Raw genomic sequence first — 20,921 nt, 5'->3', positions numbered from 1 at the left:
CAGATTTTAGACGGTGAAATAACGTTAGAACGTTAAATCATATGAAATTATATAAATTGAGAATATCTGCGATGAAAGTACTGTCACGATAGTATGCATGGAGACCTAGATAGTAGACTAGACAAATTCACTTTAGCATCGAATGAATGATTCCTAGGAGAATGACACAGCAGTCAGCCAGATGGGGTCTCCTCAACCTTGCGCCGAAGGCGCGACCTTAAATTACTAGAGGCTCCCCTTAAAAATTTGAAATATAGACCCTCTGAAACGCTATTTCCTGCATTTTGATGGGCAAATTTTGCTGACACAAAGGGTTTCAGCTTGATTTTAAAGGGGCGACGCCCAACATTTTTTTCGAGTGGGCGACCGCCGCCGCTGTCAGCTATGTTGCCTTTCCATTCGATAAATGGGAGGGGGTATATATCAACAATGATGTGAAAATTTGCAAAAATAAAAACACATCGTAAGTTTCAGTATGTGGTGCCGTTTGTGCATTTATTTATATAATGTTTGTTAATGAACTTAATAAGCTTATTATATGTAAAGAATTTTTCAATATTAATAAATAATGATATTTCAAATGAACTGTATGAAAATCACCTCTCCAAGTTGTGAATTCAGGAAACATTAAAACTCATTAGTTCTCAGAAATAGGTTATAAATATGCGTTGCTATTCCCGATGGCTTCAGGAGTTCAATGAACTACTTTGAATAGCACTCTGTTACCGACATAACATTCTACAAACAAACATGGCGTCGCAACAAGCCCACAGTGTTCTCAACAAAATTGGTAAGGAGTTCTTAACGTGTAGCATTTGCCTTGATTATTACACCAATGCTAAGACACTACCATGCCTGCATTCGTACTGTGACAAGTGTTTGCAGAAGCTAGTGGAGAAACACGAAGAGTTGATTTGCCCTCAATGCCGCGCTACTTTCGTGTCTGATGAAGTCCAATTGGTTACACTTGGTACTAACAGCTTCATAAATGGACTCGTGGAGTTCGTGAAAGCCAAGGACACTGACACCGGGACAGGTAAATTGTCATGTGAAGCATGTGAGGACAGTCATTGCACGAACCGGTGTCTGGATTGCGCTATAAATTTATGTCAGGCGTGTAGTAAAGCTCACAGAAAGATCAAGGTAACCAGAGGTCACCGACTTATCTCGACAGACTGTTATTTTAAGCCCGACCCTCCAGCACCAGATGAGCAAGGCGACAATAGCGACGATAATAACTGCAAAGAATCCGGCCATGAAGAGAACCATGCGAAATTCTACTGTACAGTTTGCAAGACTAGTCCTTTGTGTTACAGCTGTGTAGAACATGATCACCTGGGCCACAAATATGTTTATTTAGAGGATGTCGTAGTCGAGTGTACTAGTACATTGAAAGAACCGCTTGAGATACTTAAAGAGAAACAGGAAGAATCGAAGAAATCTGCAGATATTGTGGCACAGGAGCTTATTAGTATACCAGAGCTATTCGAAGTTGAAGTGAAACGTGTAAAGGAACATGCCGCCAAAGTTGTGGAGTGGGTGAGTGAATGTGAGAAGAAGCTGATATACGATTTAACAAAAGAGAAAGATACCATCATCAAGAATTTGGAATGTGAACTTGACCATTACGAGATAACAGAAAAGAACATTTCAAGTACGTGTAGTTTTATTGATGTGCTGATGAAGTATGGTGATGCAAGTGATATTATCTGTGAGTACAAGAAGACGATGTCGAGAGTGGAACAGCTGAGCAACACGGTCACTGCACACACACCTGTAGAAACGTTTTTAAAATTCCAGCCTGGCGAACGAATATTCAAAAGCAGCATTGGGATAAATACCAGGGTGGAGACAATCAACACCATGGGTGTTCCAACGTTTGTAGTTGTTGGAGAAGATTTCAAAGTCCGAATCCAAACAAAGGACGGTGGTGGTAATCCTATAGTACAACTGGGAACTGTAGCAGTGACTGCAAAGTTGGAAAGACAGAACGGTACATTAGAGAAACTGATAGTTATTGCCGATGGCGAGCACACTGTACAAGTTCCTGGACAGAAAGAGGGAAAACACAATCTTTTCATCTCTGTTGGAGAATATCAAGTAAAAGGATCTCCGTTCACCATTGAAGTGGTGCCTGGTATGTGGTAATATTTTATTTCGCAAAAATGACCATCAGAAATTCAAAAATGCAAAAGACCAAAATGAAATAAACATCTAAAATTATATTTTGATGCGATGAATGCTCATTCGATTTGTCCTTCATGTTTCGTGAAAGTGCATTTAACACATCCATATGTGTAGTAATTTCTGGTAGAAATATGTCTTGTCAAAATTAATTAAACGTATCCTAACCAATTAATTGGTTAATATGTATATACCTCTATTGTCGCCTTACACACATAAATATGGTAATTATGAATATAATGTTTCTTTTAAAAATAGAAGAAAGAACTTGTCAAAAAACGTTCCAATTCACAGTTCAGAATATCAGCACGTTGGACCACACAGGCCGTTACAGTCCTGAATGTCTTATTTGGGGTATACCTTGGTGAGTATCTGTCTACATAGCTATGTTATTAATTAACTATATTATTTTGAGATTATGTCTTAAGACTGAAAATACAATGCATATTGCAACTCTACACCCGCAACATACATATATATTAATATCATACATTCCAACTTTACTATATTTAGTTACACATAATAATGGTATGGTCAATGTATATAAATACATACATGCAAACAAACATTCACGTAACACGCGGCGCTATGGAAAGCACATGACTCGCGCACACGGCGAAGCTCTTCGTCATTGCAGGTGAACCCGTTAACCAATGAGCAACACTCACCTATCCCCAAATGTCGGCTCGAAATAGCCAGTAATCAGCACACCCGCAGTGACTAGTTGGAAATGCACAAGCCTGAATCCCAGACGATACAAACCACGTATAGGGTTATCCTGCATAATTAATCAAATATTATATATCAATACTTTAGGAGAATATTAGCACAAAAGACAACCGATGACCATCTTGGTGTGTATATAGAATGCAATGCACGTTCAACTGCTCTGTAAGTATGGGTATAAATTCAAGGCATGTCTGTGATTGTTCGATACTAAAAGGTGTGGTTACTGTGTTAAAATGAGTGGTTACTGTGTTAAAATTGCGGTTTATTTAATTTAAATTTAAAGTAGTTGTTGTTCTAGTCACAAACGTTAATTTGATTATAATGCGTTTTCGCCAGGTCATGGTCATGTAAAGCAAAAGTTGTTCTAGAATTGAAGAACTCTTTACGGGCGTATAATAACTATTATAATAGTAAGTGATTTTTTATAGATACTAGTTTCCACACATTGATCTGCCGTACATTACTAATAATTCGGACAAGACACAATGATTACTTATCTCTTATCACTTATGAATTTGCAGTAAACATTGTATGGCGTATATAAGCAAAGCCATTTTGTTGACATTCTTAGTTATTAATTGGATATATTTTAGTTTTTCTGCAATTTCTTCAACTGTTCAATGTTTCCCAGCAAAATTATAAGAAAATTGCAAATGTTCGTGGCTTGGAACTTTGTGTTTTGTTTGCAATATTGCCAGCATATTCATCCAACATTCAGTGGATTCCAGGCAACAAACCGGTCTGTTTATGAATTAATAAACACAACATATATCGGTTTGCTTTCAAGTCATTTGGCACATGGAATCAAATAGTTGGTTGTTCAATCAGATGTATTTGGCGTGACATATCTATAGCAGTCATTGAACAATGGCTTTTATATACACTATTTAGGGAAATGTGTTTATCTAGACTTTCATAAAATTGCGCACATGATGGTTGGTCGACGAAATTTATCAGAGATAGGGATTGTGTGTTCACGAAAAACAAAATATATATATATTTTTTTTAAATGTAATCATGGAGATACAAAAACTTACTTTCTAACCTGAAAGAAGGGGATTTTCTGCGTACTCGTGAATCTTGTATGACCAAATGCCATTTCAACAATATACTTTGTGGTATTTCTGTTTGAGTATGTCACCAATTCTGTCATTTTATTAAGCCTTGTAGGCGTGAAATTGTCGCTAATATGAACATTACTGTACAGCCAAATGTTTGATTTGAAACACCAAATATGGAGAGTGTCTAGTTTCCACATAGGCGTGTTTAAAAACATTTTATTACATAAGATCTTCCATTTTTTAGTAGCAATATATATGTTCTCCAAAGGCAATTGAATCAACAAGAGAAATATTGTGACAAATGGATAATAAAAATATGTTTTATTTAATGAAAAAGGGGCAAGTTACGTAAAACAGAGAAATGGTTCAATATGGGTGAACCATTGCCTGTTGTCTCACATTAAAATTTCCTGGGAATAATTGTATAGCCTATAAATATTTAGCTAATCAAGTCAAAAAATTATCTTTACAACCTAATTTTCCTTGCCCAGGTTTGGTCAGTTATCAGTCCAAACAAGTTTGGGTAAGTGTATTGAAATGTGTGGCTCTGGGGTTTCAGCAAGGGAACAGGTGTAGTATATACCCTATATCAGTTTTGTGAATATGCTCTAAAACTATTTTGGAAAGTTTCAGACCCCGCGGCCAAAGGTGAATGCTCAAAGACTCGTTGTTGTAGAAGAATTGTAAAATGATGTCTTTGTATACTCACCATGAAATCAAAATGTTTACCAACGTTATAATTTTGGTGAAGCCTGGATTATTCAATATATGTGTTGTGAGGAATATTTTTGTCAACTTTGAAGTCACTATGTTGTGACATCGATTATTAGTGTTCACAGGAACTGAGTCTTTCTAAAATATATTGTAGGAGAGGCAGGCATAGGAATCTGGCCAGGTCAGAATGTGTTTGTCCATTCCGTCCAAATAATTTAGTGAGTTTCATTAGGACTAATCTACTCGTTCCATGAATTGAGAAAAAAAATCATCTCTGACTACTTATATACAGATCCATATCCTCGCAAATACATCGAGTTGATGAGTACAACCCACAATCAAATTATACGTAATCTAGCCGAATCTTTGTATTTTCGCGTAAAAAACGAACCACTAAAAGAAACGAACGAACTTAATATGTAGCTGGACATGCAACTATTATAATAATTCCAGGTTAAATTTATGCTTTCTCTATTTCTGAACACTATACATTTTGTCACATGTATATGTATTTTTGAGTATGTGGAAAAAAATAACACGCATATACAACAGCCTGTGTGACTTACATGCAAACGCCTTTCACAAAATGTGTTATCTGCAGGTTTTGAGCATCTGTTTTCCGAGAAAATGAAACTTCAGGGTTCCAAAAAATTTATACCTTGGTCGGTAAGTCATTTATTTACGCTGCAGTAAATGTATTATTAGGGTTATGAATGTGAATATGGAATTAATATCGATTTGAGGGGAAAGTAAATGTATTTGACAAATACATTTGAAGTAATACACCGATGGTTGGCTTGTGCCACTGAGTATGCGATATTTTTTTTATGTTTTTCTTTTAAACTAATATTTGTTTTGACAATGTTGCGTTGTAATTCTAACACCAGAACAAACGAGTCAATTTAAACGGTTCTTATGTTTTGTAGGTGCTTCTTGAACCCAGCAATTTTTATTATAAAGAAGACACCATAGTACTGGAAGCTCGTGTTACTGCAAATGTCCCCCGTGATATTCACACAGATTACTAAGATATCGAGTAGCACCTCTCTGTATTGTAAAGTTGTCAATGTATCTAATGTCACGTTCTCGCCTTCTGACCATTTCACAACACTTCAATTCATTAATTCAATGACGTTATATTAGAATTATTATATTATTATGTCACTTTGTGCATAAACAAGTGATACAAATAAATTCACTACAATGTATTATATTGATGTGTACAATCGTAATTGGCCTAATACCTAACGCATTTTGTTTTGAAGGTAAGCATCCGATGCTGACTGGTCCTAATGTAATACAACCATGTGATTCAGACGAGTATTTTATTGTGTTGTTAGTTAATACTTTTATATATCAGCAAGCTGAATTAAAGTGTTCATGATTGACATATAAATTCACGGGTTAATTGTCTGGTTATTGAGTAGATGTTATGTTGGAAATAGTATTTTAAGATTTCTTCAGGTGAAGGCGACAATGACACAAACAACACAACGTTATTCGATGACCGTAACAGGTCTTAAATACAAGCACGTGTTGGATCTTAAGTATTCGCAGATATAATTCCCTATGGGATTGGTTAGTTATGATATATGACCTTGGCCGTGATTGGTAAAAATCTGATAAGCCGAATCTCAAATTATCAGACTCTAGTGAATGGAATGTTAAAGCAGGGGAGTCGTCACCTGCGCATGCGTCAGATGCCCTTAGCGTGTTATTGTTTACAAACAAGCGTCTACCCATGAGCCTTTGCGTTTTAAGCGTGTGTTGTTATCGTCGCTTGGGACTCAATTCCCGCGCGTGCGCAGGTGACGACCCTCCCGCTTTAATCTAGGCTTCCGAATAAGGAAATATTCCCCGTGATATTTGCACACGTTATGTATATGTCCATGTCCAAAGAGCCAGAGCGTGTGTCATGTGATATGTAATGTCGATTATTCTCGATCATTATGTGATGGCCTCGATTGATCACGGATTATGAATGACCAACAGTGGTTAATTTTTACATTTTTGTATCATAGCCATTTAAGCATTGGAGCCCATTTAAAAGAGTTACATTTTATACAGTACATGCAATACAGTATTGCATTTTGCCATGAGATCCCAAGTTAAAATACCACATCAGTCGCATTTACTAAAGAGCGTGGTTGATTTCATGGATATGTACCAGAATGCAATACTACGAGGTTGAAGACGATGCAGTTGATGAGTTGGTTGACGACAGGAAAGTCGACGAGTAGGCTGACGACAGGGCAGTTGGTGAGTAGGTTGACGACGACCGTGTTTAAATGCATCATCAAATGAATGTACAGTGTGTGATGTATATGTGAAATTGAACATGGTCGAGCCAGAATTATCAAGAGATATAGGTACAGACGTAAATTTACTTCTTGTTTCTCATTGAATTTTAATTTTAGTCTACGGTCCCTTATAGAATATGAATTCCATGAAAGTTCCAAAATAATGCAACAATTATACCTCAGCAAATTTCAGTAGAAAAAATATTGGTGAAAAAATTGGTCAAATTTTGCTGGAAAATGAATTTATACTACGTACGACAAATACCTGACTCCATGGTGTTATAAATTGAATAAATGCTGAGGGTATGTATCAATACTTGTATAATAACATTTTATACCTTCAGTAGTACATGTTTTATATTAATCCCATATTAATAACATTAATCTCATGAAAACTTATAGAATATGACATACATTTCATGAACGTTCCCAAATAACAATATACTTTGGCGAGAAAAATATAATTTTCTACATATAACTTATGCAGATTTGTAACAGTAATAGATGTTGGAGAGTATATGACAGACATCTTTTCACTAAATAGCAGTTTAAATAAATGTACTTTTTATGTCTATTTGTTTAAAATTTATTTATCCAAATTTTCACACATTCTTCGAAAACTATACATAATATTCACAACCACAAGAGACGAGGTTTTAAGACAAGAACAATGAGGAAAAGACATACACCCCTCTCATAAACCTTTCTTTTATCTAAAGATACAGGCAAGGTAAAAATAAAAGTACCTATTATCGACATTCCTTGTATACCTGTATGTTTTTTTTTCTTTACTAACTTGATTTGAACTTTCAAGTTAAGCTAGTCTTATCAGTATCCAATTGGCATGCATCTAATTACATTCAATTACAAACTCCACCTGTTCAAGCAAATGAGGCAAATATTTATCTTCATAAATATACGAGCCAGCTATTATACCAAACCTGAACTGCATTGATATTATATACTGGTTAATAGTATTGAGAAGGTTGAGAAAAATTGAACAAAATATACTTGAATTATCCTGACCACAAGAAGTGTTAACGACAACGCCGATGAAGATGTTATCCAACATTGTATCGCATATGATAAGTGCGTGTTAGAAAATTTGCTCTAGTTTATAACGTTATTTAAATTGATTCAATTGGGTGCGTAATTACCCTGAAAATATAATGCATAAATATTGCATATTTGCAAAACGTTTTGTTGGCTATTAGGTGTTGGCGACAAAATAGAGAACTTACCTTGTTTGTCCCTACGAGAGCAACCTAGTAGCGAACTTGCTAAATGAATGATACATGTCTTATGATTGGCCAGACGCTGTATTTTTGTTTCTTTCTACCTCCTTTCGTTCACATTCTTTGTCTTGATTGGCTGAACGAAGGCGACGAAAGATTTGCATATTCATTTTTCAGATTGGCTGCATAGAACGTACATCCGATTGTCGTTCTGACATCTTGTTTTCTGTTAAGATTTTATTAGTACATGTATGTTTGCAAATGTGTATGAGACAGTGAAACAATTCTCTACATGAGTTGACATTGAAACCCATTCTAGTATTTCCATGGGATTTGGGAGATACATTACCAATTACATTATTACAATGATTTGCTTCATTGAACACAAATAACAATGCTTATTCCCACTGGGACCAGTTACCTTTGAATGTGCACCACCAGTGATCAGTCAAGTAGAAGCAGTAAAAATATTTTATCAGATATTGACATGTGATATTTTCATATAGGACGTCTGTCGTTCACACTAAGGAAAGATTTTATACTGATGAATTAGGTGACCATGTTTAATTAACAAAAACAAAAAATTCAAACGCATTCCAGAAGCTTGTGGCGTGGTAAGGGAATTATGATTATTAAAGATGCAATATGAACAAAAACTGTAGACTACATGTGACTATGATTTTATCATAAACTAAACATGTTACGTTACACCACAATGTTCGTTAAATGTAAAATCAAAACCACTAATGCACATGTGTAATGTTTGTTATTGCACTCACTAAAACAACCAGTGCGCATGCGTGTTAGTGGTTTAATCAAACCAATACTAACAGCGTTTATATGTAATAATAAATCATAGTCCAAAGTATTCGTCAACTTATAGTTACAAACAATAATATTGAAACTATTGCAACTGTAAGTTCAAACGTTCCGTTTTTCACATATAGCTTCTTTAGCATAAATATGAAATTTCATCGTGTATGTCATGTTCGTAGAATTACAGCAGAAAGGTTGACATTAGATGAAAATTTACAAATATCCAGCTATACAAATATACAGTTTGTCTGATTAACTGAGAAATGAAACAAATAAAATATAGTTTCAAAAGAAAGTGCGTCGGAACTTCGACTTTGTCGACTTTGAAGTTAATGTATTATGTACAGTACCAGCCAATTGAGTATAAGGTAAACACATCATAATGACAAATTAAATAAATGCCAGTCAGTCAGTCAGTCAGTCAGTAAACCTACTTTTTTTACTTATTTTTTACTGGGACATTTAATTGATGCTTCCATAAATGTTGAGGACATTCGTAAATCAGGATTACTACTTCAAAAAAAAACATATCACAATGTATTTTATTTCGATATATGTAAAATAATGAACTGGTAATCAGTAACATAGTAACGATACCGGGAATATATGGGTGGAACGTTTAAAAAAAGGTACGTGTAGTACATGTAATTTTCAGAAATATTCACTTTTCACTTATTTCGACAACATACAATAGATTACAATTGCATTATCTGTCAAATATTAATATCTGATAATAAACCGATTTCAAATAATTCTTCCCACATGTTGTATGCGTACATACCTCTATATACACGACTTAGTCACTAGTAAAACTGAATATTGGTTCGTGTTGTTCAAATACAATCAAGTACATAGCTCACATATACAGACGATCACCTACAAAAACATACTTTTTTATTTTGTAAAACCCAATGTGTAACAACAATGTTAAACTGCAGAGTAAGAAGATCACGGAAGATACACATTAAAGAGGAAATGTGGATAACGGATTATTTTTTCTAGCAAGTTTAAATAATCGTGTTTCATATTAGGCCAGACTTTTATTATCCCTTGTTTCGCGAACCCGCCGAATGAACAGGAACCGAAAATGAAATAAAAATAAAATTTTACTTCAGCGTAATTTCTCGCGCCCGCCGCCTTGTAAGCGCATAAAATTGCTAAAAAAATATTATTTTTATCTTCATTGCATTTTCCATGTTCAAGTAACTGTCCATCTACATGAATTGTTAACAAGTAACATTTAAAAAAACAGTCGATAATGTAAAATATACGAGTTAGTGAATCGTTCTACTATATCCATATTAATAGCACTCAGCAAGCTTCAGTCTAAATACCCCGTCATAACCCATGCAATACGAGCATACAATATTGATGCTGTCCCATTTTACTTCAATTAAATCATGTGGGTTATCTTGTGCTTTAGTAACTGTTCCCTTGCCAGGAGGATTACCGTCGTCCTGAGATCAAATATGAGAAATACAATGATATAGTTAGTAGTATACATCAGAATAAATTAATACATAATTCTATAGGATGTATTTGGTCATACCATGCAACCATGCATGTTTCGCATAATTTATATGAAGACTTGTCAAATCCATGACATTTATGTGAATATATTGATTTTAAAATCACCCGCTGATTTGAAATTGTTAGCAAACTGTTTCTTTTTTAACAATATTTCATTATTTCTGATCAATTAGTTTAAACACGTTCCGTGACTGACGGGGTATATTTTGAACTGTTATTACAATCTGTATAACTCAGACATTAATCCCAAAGTGATTTTTCAGACTTATATTAGTATGTATAAACATTTTTTTTTATGAATATTTTTCCCAGGATCACGGCACTACATTTACATTTCGTCACAATATATTTTAAAGAAGAAAACAATTATAGTGCATTGAGTTTGTTGTTGCAATTTATACTTGCCAAAGCGGCAATTGATACTGTCGGAAAACGTGTGGTATCTTTGTTGTTTTTATGATTTTAGTGTTATGTAACATGCTGCTAACCTGCGATTTCTGCAAACTATTAACCTGTATTTAGTTGATTATTTTTTCATGATTAAAGCAGATGCAGGTTTATGTTCAAACTAGGCACACCTCGTCTTAGTCTTCTCTACTCCACGTCCCAAACCCTTTTCCTACACATCCACATGTTACAGCCCATTTGCCTACCTGGTTTCCAGCATCCCAATCCCTTCCTCTAACAACAACTGTACCAACTGTCATTCTCTTAGCCATATCTTTACCTTATATATAAATAATATACATTACTCATACAATGTATACAAAGTAAATATTGAATGCGGGTTGGGTTGCTAGGAAGGTAAATATTGCATGCACTGTTACTGTCTTCACATCTACACACCTTGTGAACGTGTGGCATATTGGTTTTGTATAATAGTGACATAGCAACTGATACGCTTCTGTTTCAATGGTCAATTGAGCGTCACGAGTGTACAGTAGCGCTTTACAACTGGGTTGTACTGATTTACTCAAGAGATTGTTCCAGGAGATAAAAATTATGATAAAATTTATTTGCTATCAAATATTTTTCCCCCAGAATTTGTTTGTCTATGGATACATATACATATTGTTTTCACACTGAAAGATAATGTAATTATCATAATCGGTTAGTGGTGATTGGTAGCAATTTCCTTTATCAACATATATACACGGAAGTTTTCTTCAATAAATAAAGTGGATCATAATGGCTCGTAGTTGTATGACTTACTCGGTCTGACGGTGAATTGAACATTTTATCTGTTATCGTTATTTATGAATGAACAATGTCACGTACCTGATAGTACTTCGATGACAAAAGGGGAACCTTCTATTTGAAAATCGTGATTACGGATGACAAGATTGTACTTTCCTATTTGTTGCCCTGGAAACTGTACGGTATGATTCACTGTACCATTACTATCGACCGGCAAAGTCTGTGTAGTATTATTTGGAGTAAGCAACTCAGCTGTAATCATAGACGGATACGAGAGAACATTTTGGGTTTGAATATTCACGGTAAACGTTTCATCATTTATCAAGTATTTTGGTATTTTTGACCTCAGTGACTCGTAAGTAACGATTCTACCAATGGCAGTGTCCAAGATTTCACTACTGGGAAGAAACTTCACAAAACTGTCTTTCCGACAGTGCTCTGTGTCACTGCCAATCAGCTTATCAACGTTAGACATGGCTTTCTTGTATTCCGAAACTATTTCACCGTAGTCGCCATACTTGGTCAGCACATCGATGAAACTACGTGTACTGACAATATTTTTCTCCGTTATCTCGTATCGATCAAGTTCGCATTCTAAATGCTTTGAAACCTGGTCCTTTGCCTTCTTTAAATCTTCCAATAGTTCATCACCGTTTTTCTTCACCTTTGCAATAATTTCTGAAACGTGTCTCGTCACACGGTCGACTTCAGCTTGGTAAAGTTTCTCCATAGCAACCAGCTCACACGTGATCGACTCGGCAGACTTCTTACATTCTTCCTCTTTTTCTTGGAGCTTCTTCAATGGTTCTTTTAATTTTCCCACAATTCCAGGCGCGACGTCCTCCAGGTAACAGTGATTGTGCTCAGGAACTCGATGACCAATTATTGTGCACTCCAGACATATCGGAACATCACACGAAGTACAGTGGTATTTAAGTAGGTTACACTCGTGACCATTCACGCTGCAGCACGTTCTGGGTCGGTTTTCTCTCATCTGTTCGGGACCTGTTTGTTTAAATTGGCTCATTGAGACGACTCGGTGACCTTTTGTCGCTTTGATTGACGAGTGACATCCAGTGCACGCTGTACACAGATTCAAAGCACAATCAAGACACCGATTCATTGTGGGATTAGTTGTACAACCCTCGCATGAATCCCCTTCCACGCAACCATCACACGTCTTCACAAACTGGACCAACCCGTCGATTAAACTGTTTGAGCTTAGTTTGCTAACGCTTTCTTCAGGCGACCCATTACATGAAACAGGGCATCGACATTGTGGGCAAACCAACTCACCTCGTTTTTCCACCAGCTTTTCCAAACATTCCTCGCAGTAAGAGTGTAGACATGGTAACGTCTTAGCGTTTGTGTAGAAGTCCAGACACAGGCAGCACGTCAGAATATCTCTATTGAGAACAGCGCTGTCAGAAATGGCCGCCATGGTTGCTTCAGAACGGCAGGGTGCACAAACAGCGCCATCATATGGTGACGTTAGGGTTTCTTAGAAATTCTGTTGCAAAAACTGATCTCATCATTTCGTGGAACTGATCACAATTTGTTTCTGACTAAATCGCCACTTTTCGAAGATAATGCTCAACATTACATGTAAAACGTGCAACCAACTGAAGCTTGTCATATGAAATTTTATATAAAAATTGCATTTGACATACGTGACTTAATCCTCTTTCGAAGGTATATCAGGTTTATTGATATAAACCTATAAAACTTGGTATTTTAACTGAAGAAATCATATATACCACATATAATCAAGTAATATATATAAAGGTAGAAGACGTCTCACAGAGTAGACATCGATGAATTCAACAAACAATGTAAACCATGTGTTAATTATAGTGTTATATTCTGCAGACCAAACAATTTGAAATACGCTCTCTAGTGACGAAGCGGCAGAATCTGTCGATGCCCGAATGAAAAACTGCTAGACATAAATCGATCGTCATAAATCAAATATTAATGTAGTATAGCACTCATGTGTAACCCTGGCAAAGAATTTTAATTACATTGATCAGATTGGCACATTTTTTCTCGACCACAAAACATCCGGGTATCGTTCAACGAACAACGAAATAACGTGTTAATTTCAGAACACAAATGCCCGTGTTCGTTTGTTAAATTTTAAATGTACAAAGTTCGTGCAGAGTAATGTAAATTAGTCACTGGTGTTTCACTCACGGGTTTCGGTGCGCTTTCCTCAGAATTCCACAGGGAAGTTGAAAAGTGTTACGCCAGGCCGCGGTCGAGAATGTTGCGTATGTATACCAGAAGATTTAATAAACACAAAACCACAGTGTTATTATTACTGACGCAAATACTTAAGGGGGTATATCTATCACTTATATCAGGCACATCGCATTCGTATTTCGACATACTAGTAATTGTATTTTTGTATCCTCGAAAAATCCCTGTATGTGGTTTCTTCAGACAGCTTGTGTTTCACCTTTACCGTAGTTGATCCAAACAGGAAACATTGAATTTGTTTACCATTAAATATATAATGAATGTTTGTTCGGGTGGGCATGCAAGATTTGGACATAATATTGTTATTTGTTTTTTGATCCCATTGCACTTTCAATAATTTTCATCTGGTTCAAAACATGATAAAGACCGATTTTTTTTGGCACTGACAGCTTATTAAACATCACCCGGGAAATTTGATTATAACAAACATTGCTAATAATGTAATTATTCAAATAGTGAACATTATTCGTATTTGTACAACTGTGATTTGAGTAGTGTGGGGACATATTGATTGATTTTATTTGTATTTGTTTTATTATGAGGACTCGTACTCACGATATTAAAACGTTAAATATCATTGTACATTGATAGAATATATCAAATTTATTTAATCATTCATACACATAGCTTAAACATTGAGGTCTATATACATTCAAATAGACAATCTTAATTGTTATCCATATTACAAGTTAACATAACATTAGAATAAGAAATGAGACACACATGATATATAGTAAAATCACACCTGAAGCTAATGTATGTATATGATTTTCATAATAATACGGACGGAAAAAACAATTATTTCAAAATTAGTCAATGCAATCATAAAAGTATAATTATGTTTTTTAATTAAATTAAGTACACATTGATTCGATGCATATAGTCTATTTTGGTTTACATTACTAGTATGATTACTGCCAGTGGGTGTATGTGTCATATCAAACGATTGTAGTAATCCCCCAGTCTCTATATGTCCTAAAGACATCAATGAATTCATTGTTCCACGACGATGTTTGCTTCAATTACTATAGTATCATTTTTACAGTAACCATTATTGGGGTCAAGGACTGTCTGAAAAAATAAATCAAAAATGATTTCTTTACCTTATGTGCAAGAAAGATGTGACTTGATACAAAAGAATATCAAGCGGCATATATTTCAAACGCAAAGTAAACAAGTCATTATCAATTGCAACATTTTTAGCATTTCATTTTGAAGTTATTCAAAATCACTGAAAAAAGTATTGACTTTTACCCAACTTATTAACTGCCACTCACTATGACATTAAATATAATATAGTAAACACAAAATAAAAATGGAAGAGTCCGCACAGCACAGTTGTCTTGCGATGCATGCATTAAAGGAAAAAACGTAATACAACATTGTTATTTTTATTTATTTCACACATTACACAAAGAGTATGTACAACTACCAAAACACATTGTAGCAGCACCAAGCAGCAAATCTGCTTGTAAAGTACGGGAAATAATAATGTACAATTTTAAACATTTATTCTATAGCTTGATATCTTTATGTGTAGTTGAGTGTTTAAGCAGTGACGTTCGTATATTCCAACTCGTTCATACAGTATGAATTGACTTACCTCCAAATCGATAAAGTTTGAATAACCCCTCCCACTAGGTGTTTCAAACAAATGTGTTAGTTCTGCATATAGAAAACAAAAGAAACAATATTATGCTAAACCAAGCAAGGTTATTTATTTTATCCATCAACATTGAATGTCCCAATCAACCCGACCCTTGTGAAATGTACAGTGTGATGTATGCATACATGTTAGAAGACTGTAACATTCATCCTCAACTGTTTTAACTGACCTGTATTATTTTAGATTTGCGGGCACAATAATTGCTCAGACGTTGTTAGGTTTAACAATGTTATTTTTGACTTTTGACTACTATATTCATTATATTCCACTTCTGGTATTTAATTTTGATCAGACTATATACACTATACGAACACATTTCATTAGCAATACACAACATTTCACTCAATCAATAAGTATGGTAAATTTGCAAATACACTACAATACTGAATGTATTGTCATGTAATGTGATATTGTTGAATGTAACATCTAATAATGACATAATGAGCAGCGGGATTAAGTTTGCTGGTCACTTACTCTTAGCACGAGGAAATCTGTGCTGCTTCCAGTTGAGGAGCTGCAACTGTGCTGTCACTTTACTAGGCCTGAAATATATTTGAATTTGTTACTATTTACTAAGTAGTTACTTTTTTTGTCCAAATTGATATAGCGTCATTATTCAGCTACAAATAAATGCAATATGAGAAGGGCGGAATATGCATATGTCTGTCATAGTTTTACCATTACAAATATATAATATCTACTCACACGAATTCAGTCTTATTTATACGAAGAGAACTATTCCAGTTGAAAGAATGTGGTCTGTAACTTGGTCTGTAAATATGAAAATAAAATTATTATACGACCAATGAAATGAGTTAGAATATTATGTGTTCTTCTGTCAATCATTGGAAAAAGAATAAATACTCACGTGGACTCACTACAATCGTCAGCATTCAAATATATGGCCAAACCTTTCGCGTCACTCTCCTCTATATCTTTCTTTATAGCTGATATCTTCCTATACAATAATTTCAAAAAAAGTGTAAACAGTAATTGCATGAACTCGGCATTAAAGATAGATTCCCACTTTCTATTATATGGAGAACATGTCTCATTATTGATTATTATTGATACCATGAAAAGGATAAAATCAGTTGGTATGGCAACAAATCGTGACATATTTGGATCCCTGAATGAAATGCTCAGTTATTGGTAAGGCGGAAATCTTGCGAATCCCTTAGCTGTTGCATTTACACATTTTACTAAAAAAAAGGTAAAGGCTTCAAACAAAATGTTTCCCACAATACAACTTTAATAAATATATATATACTCACCATGAGATATTCTTAGCAATGATAGGGGTGCTATATACTCCACTGGTCATGTTGCTGAAGTTAGGGATTGTCAGTTGCAATTGAGCTTCGGACCGACTTCCATCTATTCACAACATTCAAAATCAAGAGAACATTAATTTTAAAAAAAATGCGAGTAAAGCTTCGAAATAAATAAAAACATAACAATACTGATCATATAACATGATATTAGTGTTGTTTCAACATTTCAAACTAAACAAACTGTTCCAGAGATCAAATTGGAAAAAGACCATATTCGTATACGATCGACACAAAACAATTTGTTTATGCTTTAATGCAATATTGATTAATTACACGATTTAAACTGCGACTGAAAGTTTCTATAGACTGATGGAATATCATTGAAACTTTCTCAAATGACGTCATTGTGCACTGCCCTTTTAGAGCAAATGGGTCTGTTGTGTTGATAGTAAACTATTTTGCAAATCAAACAGATAACTATTTCTTCCAGGTTGATCAATAAAGTATTTGAAATGTCTGTTTTTATATTCTGTGTATAGATTGCTTCTTGCTTCACAAGGTCATATGTAAATAATAGTCGCATTTTATTATTCTACGGATTACGGAGGTGTTTCGGAAACTACATTTAATCAAAAAATAAACGGGGATAAGAACTAGTCTGCCAGTTTTGGAAGTTTCTAATGCGCATGCGTGGTTAGAACTCTTGTCAATATAACCCTAATTGAGTCTCATCGAATAAAAACACAAGCATATGCCGTCCATAAGTATTCTATACCAATGTGTACCTACAGTATCAAGAGTTAAGTCTGGTCCAGCCAATTTTATTTTGTTAAATCTTATTCCGACGCGAACGGTCTATTTCAAGGCCAATTCATTGCTTTTAATTATTCACGATATGCAGTGAAGTCATGGTACCCGGTAGAGGGAACGTAGGCGTGCGAAAGGAATTCTAAGCCTCAGCGCCACGCATATGATTTAGCTCTATGTATCATTACCGTTTGGTTGTCACCACATTCGTAGACTTTTCAGAGTCTTACTATCATACAGCAACTGGTCTAGATATATATAAAACAAATTCCAACGGCTGGGCCAGTCCATGTCCAAGTTATCTCTGTTCTCACTATTTTACAATGTATCTACTAGTATTGCGTATTGTATGAGCATTTATCTCTGTTTGTGTGTTTACTAAAAAAAACTCACCAGAAACAACTTGAATGTTGAAGGGAGATCCTGCAATATGAGAGTCGCCAATATAGATGTTGAGTTTGTACTTTCCGTCCTTCTGTCCTGGAATCGTGAGAGTATGACTACCATTACCACCAGACACCACAATCAGTGCAGTTGATGTGTAATCTGGATTATCCAATCTGGCGCTCACTTCTTCACCGTTAAACGGTACTACGCGATTTCTATCGCGGTCTTCTGTGTTGATGGTAACAGTATATTTTGTATTAACATGTATCATCTTTGGAATCTCTCTTGGAATCTTGGTACTAACAACTCTTTTAATAATACCCATATAGTTGAAATTCGCACCTTCGTTTTTAGTGTGGAATTTCACAAACGTGTCTCTGCGATTGTGCTTTGTATCACTGTCAATCAATTCATTAACTCTGAACATCAGTTTTTGACATTCTAAGATGATCTCATCTGCATCACCATATTTCGAGAGCATATCCACAAAATTACGTGTGGATGCGATATTCTTCTCTGAAATCTCATATCGATCAAGTTCACATTCCAGTTGTTTCGTCACTTTGTCGTGTTCCTTTTTCAACGTCTCTAAAAGTTTCCCTTCATTTTCCCGTATCTTCGCGACTATGTCTTCCGCCTGTTTTTTGATCTTAGCAACTTCAGCTTCGTATAACTCTGTAACTGTCAGCAGTTCCTCAGTTAAAGACTGGACTGAATGATTCGACTCGTCCTGTTTCTCTTCAAGAATTCTCATCGGTTGCTCTAACTTATCAATGAAAGATTTGGTAAAATCTTCTCGACACACCAACTTATGCCCAGAATGGGATTCAGTTGCACAATCATCGCATACAGGAACAAGCTTACAAGAAGAACAGTATCCCTCCACAGGTCGTTCTTTGTGGTCTTTTTCATAGCAATGAATGCTCTGGCTGGGTGGTTTGTGTTGGTCACACGTGTCTTTTCTGTATTCATTTGTCGAAATCAAACGATGACCTTTAGTTAACCTAACCTTAGAGTGACCTTTACTGCATGTAAGACATAAATTCATCGAGCAGTCGAGACATCGGTTGACGTACGAGTTGTCTTCACACGCATCACACGGCGCGTTGGGAACGCCCGCTTGGTACTCATCGGAGCCTGAAGTTTTGAAAAACTCGACAACTCCGTTGATAAAGCAGTTTGCACCCACGTCCGCCACAGTGTCTTCAGCTGACCCTGTTAGTGGCACAATGGCGCGACACTGCGGGCAAACCAATTCACCTCTTTTCTCAACCAGCGTCAGCAGACATTTCTCGCAGTAAGAGTGTAGGCATGGTAACGTCTTAGCATTGGTGTAATAATCAAGGCATAGGCTACACGTCAAGAACTCCTTCCCAATCTTGAGTAATCCACTACTGTTAAGTGCTGTCGCCATGGCTGGTTTCACCACAATACTGTACATGAAAATAAGTCACATGACGTAAATACGTGGTAGCCATGATGACCCAATTCCAAATAATAATTGCGTCATTCATTCTCTTGAAACTGTGATATTCATAGAATTGTTGACACCCCGTTTTACGTGCACGTATTTCTCATATGTGTATATGTAATTCACAGTTAGAAATTTATAAAGTAACTTTATTTTCTGCTGCAACATATGTTTTATTTGTCTTTATTTGAAGATTCATTTATATTCATAGACAACGTATGAAGTTTTGTAAGATGTATGTAAATTATTTTACTTTTGTACTCTTAGACTAATACTGCGTAAGGGGTCGATAATAATAATAATAATAAATATAGCTGCGTTGCAGCAATGTCGGGTTTCGAGCCCACTGACTTATTAGCAGCGTTCCAAAATCAGCATCATTGACAATAATATATTAAAGGAAATTGCATGGCCTTCACACTAAACATGTTACATGTTCCTGTCTGTAACAGTGCTTAAGGTATTACAATCTTGCATATTTAATGATGTCCCATGACCATATATGGTCATCTGATGTTTTTGTCAGCTCTGTTCTGCAATAACTTCAATATTGCATTAGTTGCATGTTCCTATCTGTAACAGTGCTTGAGATATAACATTTATGCATATTTGATGAGGTCACATTACCATATATGGTCATCACATTAGTTAGTCACATCTCTTGTTCCATAGATTCGATGTTGCACAGGTTGCATGTTCCCGTCTGTAATAGTGCTTGAGTTATTACATTTATGCTTATTTGATGAGGTCACATGACCATATATGGTCATCGGATATGTTAGTCACTTCTGTTGTGCAATAGCTTCAATACTGCACTGGTTGCATGTTCCTATCTGTAACAGTGCTTGAGTTATTACATTTATGCATATTTGATGAAGTTACATGACCATATATGGTCATCACATTAGTTAGCCACATCTCTTGTCTCATAGCTTCGGTTTTGCACAGGTTGCATGTTTCTATCTGTAACAGTGCTTGAGATAATTCAATTATGCATATTTAATGAAGTCACATGACCATATATGGTCATCACATTAGTTAGTCACATCTCTTGACCCATACCTCCGATATTGCACAGGTTGCATGTAACTAACTCTTGCAGTGCTTGATATATTACATTTATGCATATTCAATAAGGTCACATGACCATATATGGTCATCTTGTTTGTTAGTAAAATTTCATGTACCATCACTTCAATATTGCACTGGTTGCATGTTCCTGTCTGTAACTGTGCTTGAGTTATTACATTTATGTATATTTGATGAAGTCACATGACCATATATGGTCATC

The 20,921-nt window shown here is 35.4% G+C and overlaps 4 protein-coding genes across 5 annotated transcripts; 1 reads left to right on the top strand and 3 right to left on the bottom strand.

The window, feature by feature from the left end:
* Positions 1-736: 736 nt before the first annotated feature.
* LOC144349435 (E3 ubiquitin-protein ligase TRIM56-like) lies at positions 737-6,084 on the top strand. 2 transcript variants are annotated; one of them, XM_085502285.1, is made up of 6 exons: positions 737-2,137; positions 2,443-2,548; positions 3,001-3,075; positions 3,250-3,323; positions 5,290-5,354; positions 5,615-6,084. In XM_085502285.1, exons 1-6 carry the CDS (start codon positions 751-753, stop codon positions 5,714-5,716), a joined length of 1,809 nt encoding a protein of 602 aa, XP_085358411.1. In that variant the 5' UTR covers positions 737-750; the 3' UTR covers positions 5,717-6,084. The 2 variants fall into 2 exon arrangements, with proteins under 2 accessions (XP_085358411.1, XP_085358412.1); XM_085502286.1 differs by lacking the exon at positions 5,290-5,354 and having other exon boundaries at positions 5,615-5,717.
* Positions 6,085-9,566: 3,482 nt separating this feature from the next.
* On the bottom strand, positions 9,567-13,222 carry LOC102800840 (tripartite motif-containing protein 2-like). The gene is made up of 3 exons (XM_085502941.1): positions 11,848-13,222; positions 11,223-11,296; positions 9,567-10,496 (listed from the first exon to the last, which is right to left on the bottom strand). Exons 1-3 carry the CDS (start codon positions 13,205-13,207, stop codon positions 10,341-10,343), a joined length of 1,590 nt encoding a protein of 529 aa, XP_085359067.1. The 5' UTR covers positions 13,208-13,222; the 3' UTR covers positions 9,567-10,340.
* A 1,380-nt stretch (positions 13,223-14,602) lies between these two features.
* Positions 14,603-17,060, bottom strand: LOC102800953 (uncharacterized). The gene is made up of 6 exons (XM_085502940.1): positions 16,966-17,060; positions 16,560-16,649; positions 16,397-16,462; positions 16,166-16,233; positions 15,629-15,690; positions 14,603-15,096 (listed from the first exon to the last, which is right to left on the bottom strand). Exons 1-6 carry the CDS (start codon positions 17,013-17,015, stop codon positions 15,019-15,021), a joined length of 414 nt encoding a protein of 137 aa, XP_085359066.1. The 5' UTR covers positions 17,016-17,060; the 3' UTR covers positions 14,603-15,018.
* Positions 17,061-18,085: 1,025 nt separating this feature from the next.
* Positions 18,086-19,595, bottom strand: LOC144363105 (tripartite motif-containing protein 2-like). The gene has a single exon (XM_078014050.2). It carries the CDS (start codon positions 19,571-19,573, stop codon positions 18,086-18,088), a length of 1,488 nt encoding a protein of 495 aa, XP_077870176.2. The 5' UTR covers positions 19,574-19,595.
* Between the last annotated feature and the right edge of the window lie 1,326 nt (positions 19,596-20,921).

The sequence above is a fragment of the Saccoglossus kowalevskii genome, chromosome 8 (genome assembly GCF_978046115.1).
Source record: "Saccoglossus kowalevskii chromosome 8, keSacKowa6.1, whole genome shotgun sequence".
NCBI lineage: Eukaryota > Metazoa > Hemichordata > Enteropneusta > Harrimaniidae > Saccoglossus > Saccoglossus kowalevskii.
Note: the sequence above shows the minus strand (reverse complement) of the source record. Positions and strands in the feature narration are given on the sequence as shown.

Coding starts and splice junctions, on each gene's coding strand:
- LOC144349435 (XM_085502285.1), top strand. CDS start 751: ATGGCGTCGCAACAAGCCCACAGTGTTCTCAACAAAATTGGTAAGGAG. Junction 3,076..3,249: donor AATGCACGTTCAACTGCTCT/GTAAGTATGGGT, acceptor CGTTTTCGCCAG/GTCATGGTCATGTAAAGCAA. Junction 3,324..5,289: donor GTATAATAACTATTATAATA/GTAAGTGATTTT, acceptor TGTTATCTGCAG/GTTTTGAGCATCTGTTTTCC.
- LOC144363105 (XM_078014050.2), bottom strand. CDS start 19,573: ATGGCGACAGCACTTAACAGTAGTGGATTACTCAAGATTGGGAAGGAG.
- LOC102800840 (XM_085502941.1), bottom strand. CDS start 13,207: ATGGCGGCCATTTCTGACAGCGCTGTTCTCAATAGAGATATTCTGACG. Junction 11,297..11,847: donor TGTCATCGAAGTACTATCAG/GTACGTGACATT, acceptor TTTATATATAAG/GTAAAGATATGGCTAAGAGA. Junction 10,497..11,222: donor ATTGGGATGCTGGAAACCAG/GTAGGCAAATGG, acceptor ATTTGATCTCAG/GACGACGGTAATCCTCCTGG.
- LOC102800953 (XM_085502940.1), bottom strand. CDS start 17,015: ATGACCAGTGGAGTATATAGCACCCCTATCATTGCTAAGAATATCTCA. Junction 16,463..16,559: donor GACGATTGTAGTGAGTCCAC/GTGAGTATTTAT, acceptor TCATATTTACAG/ACCAAGTTACAGACCACATT. Junction 16,234..16,396: donor ATAAATAAGACTGAATTCGT/GTGAGTAGATAT, acceptor AATATATTTCAG/GCCTAGTAAAGTGACAGCAC.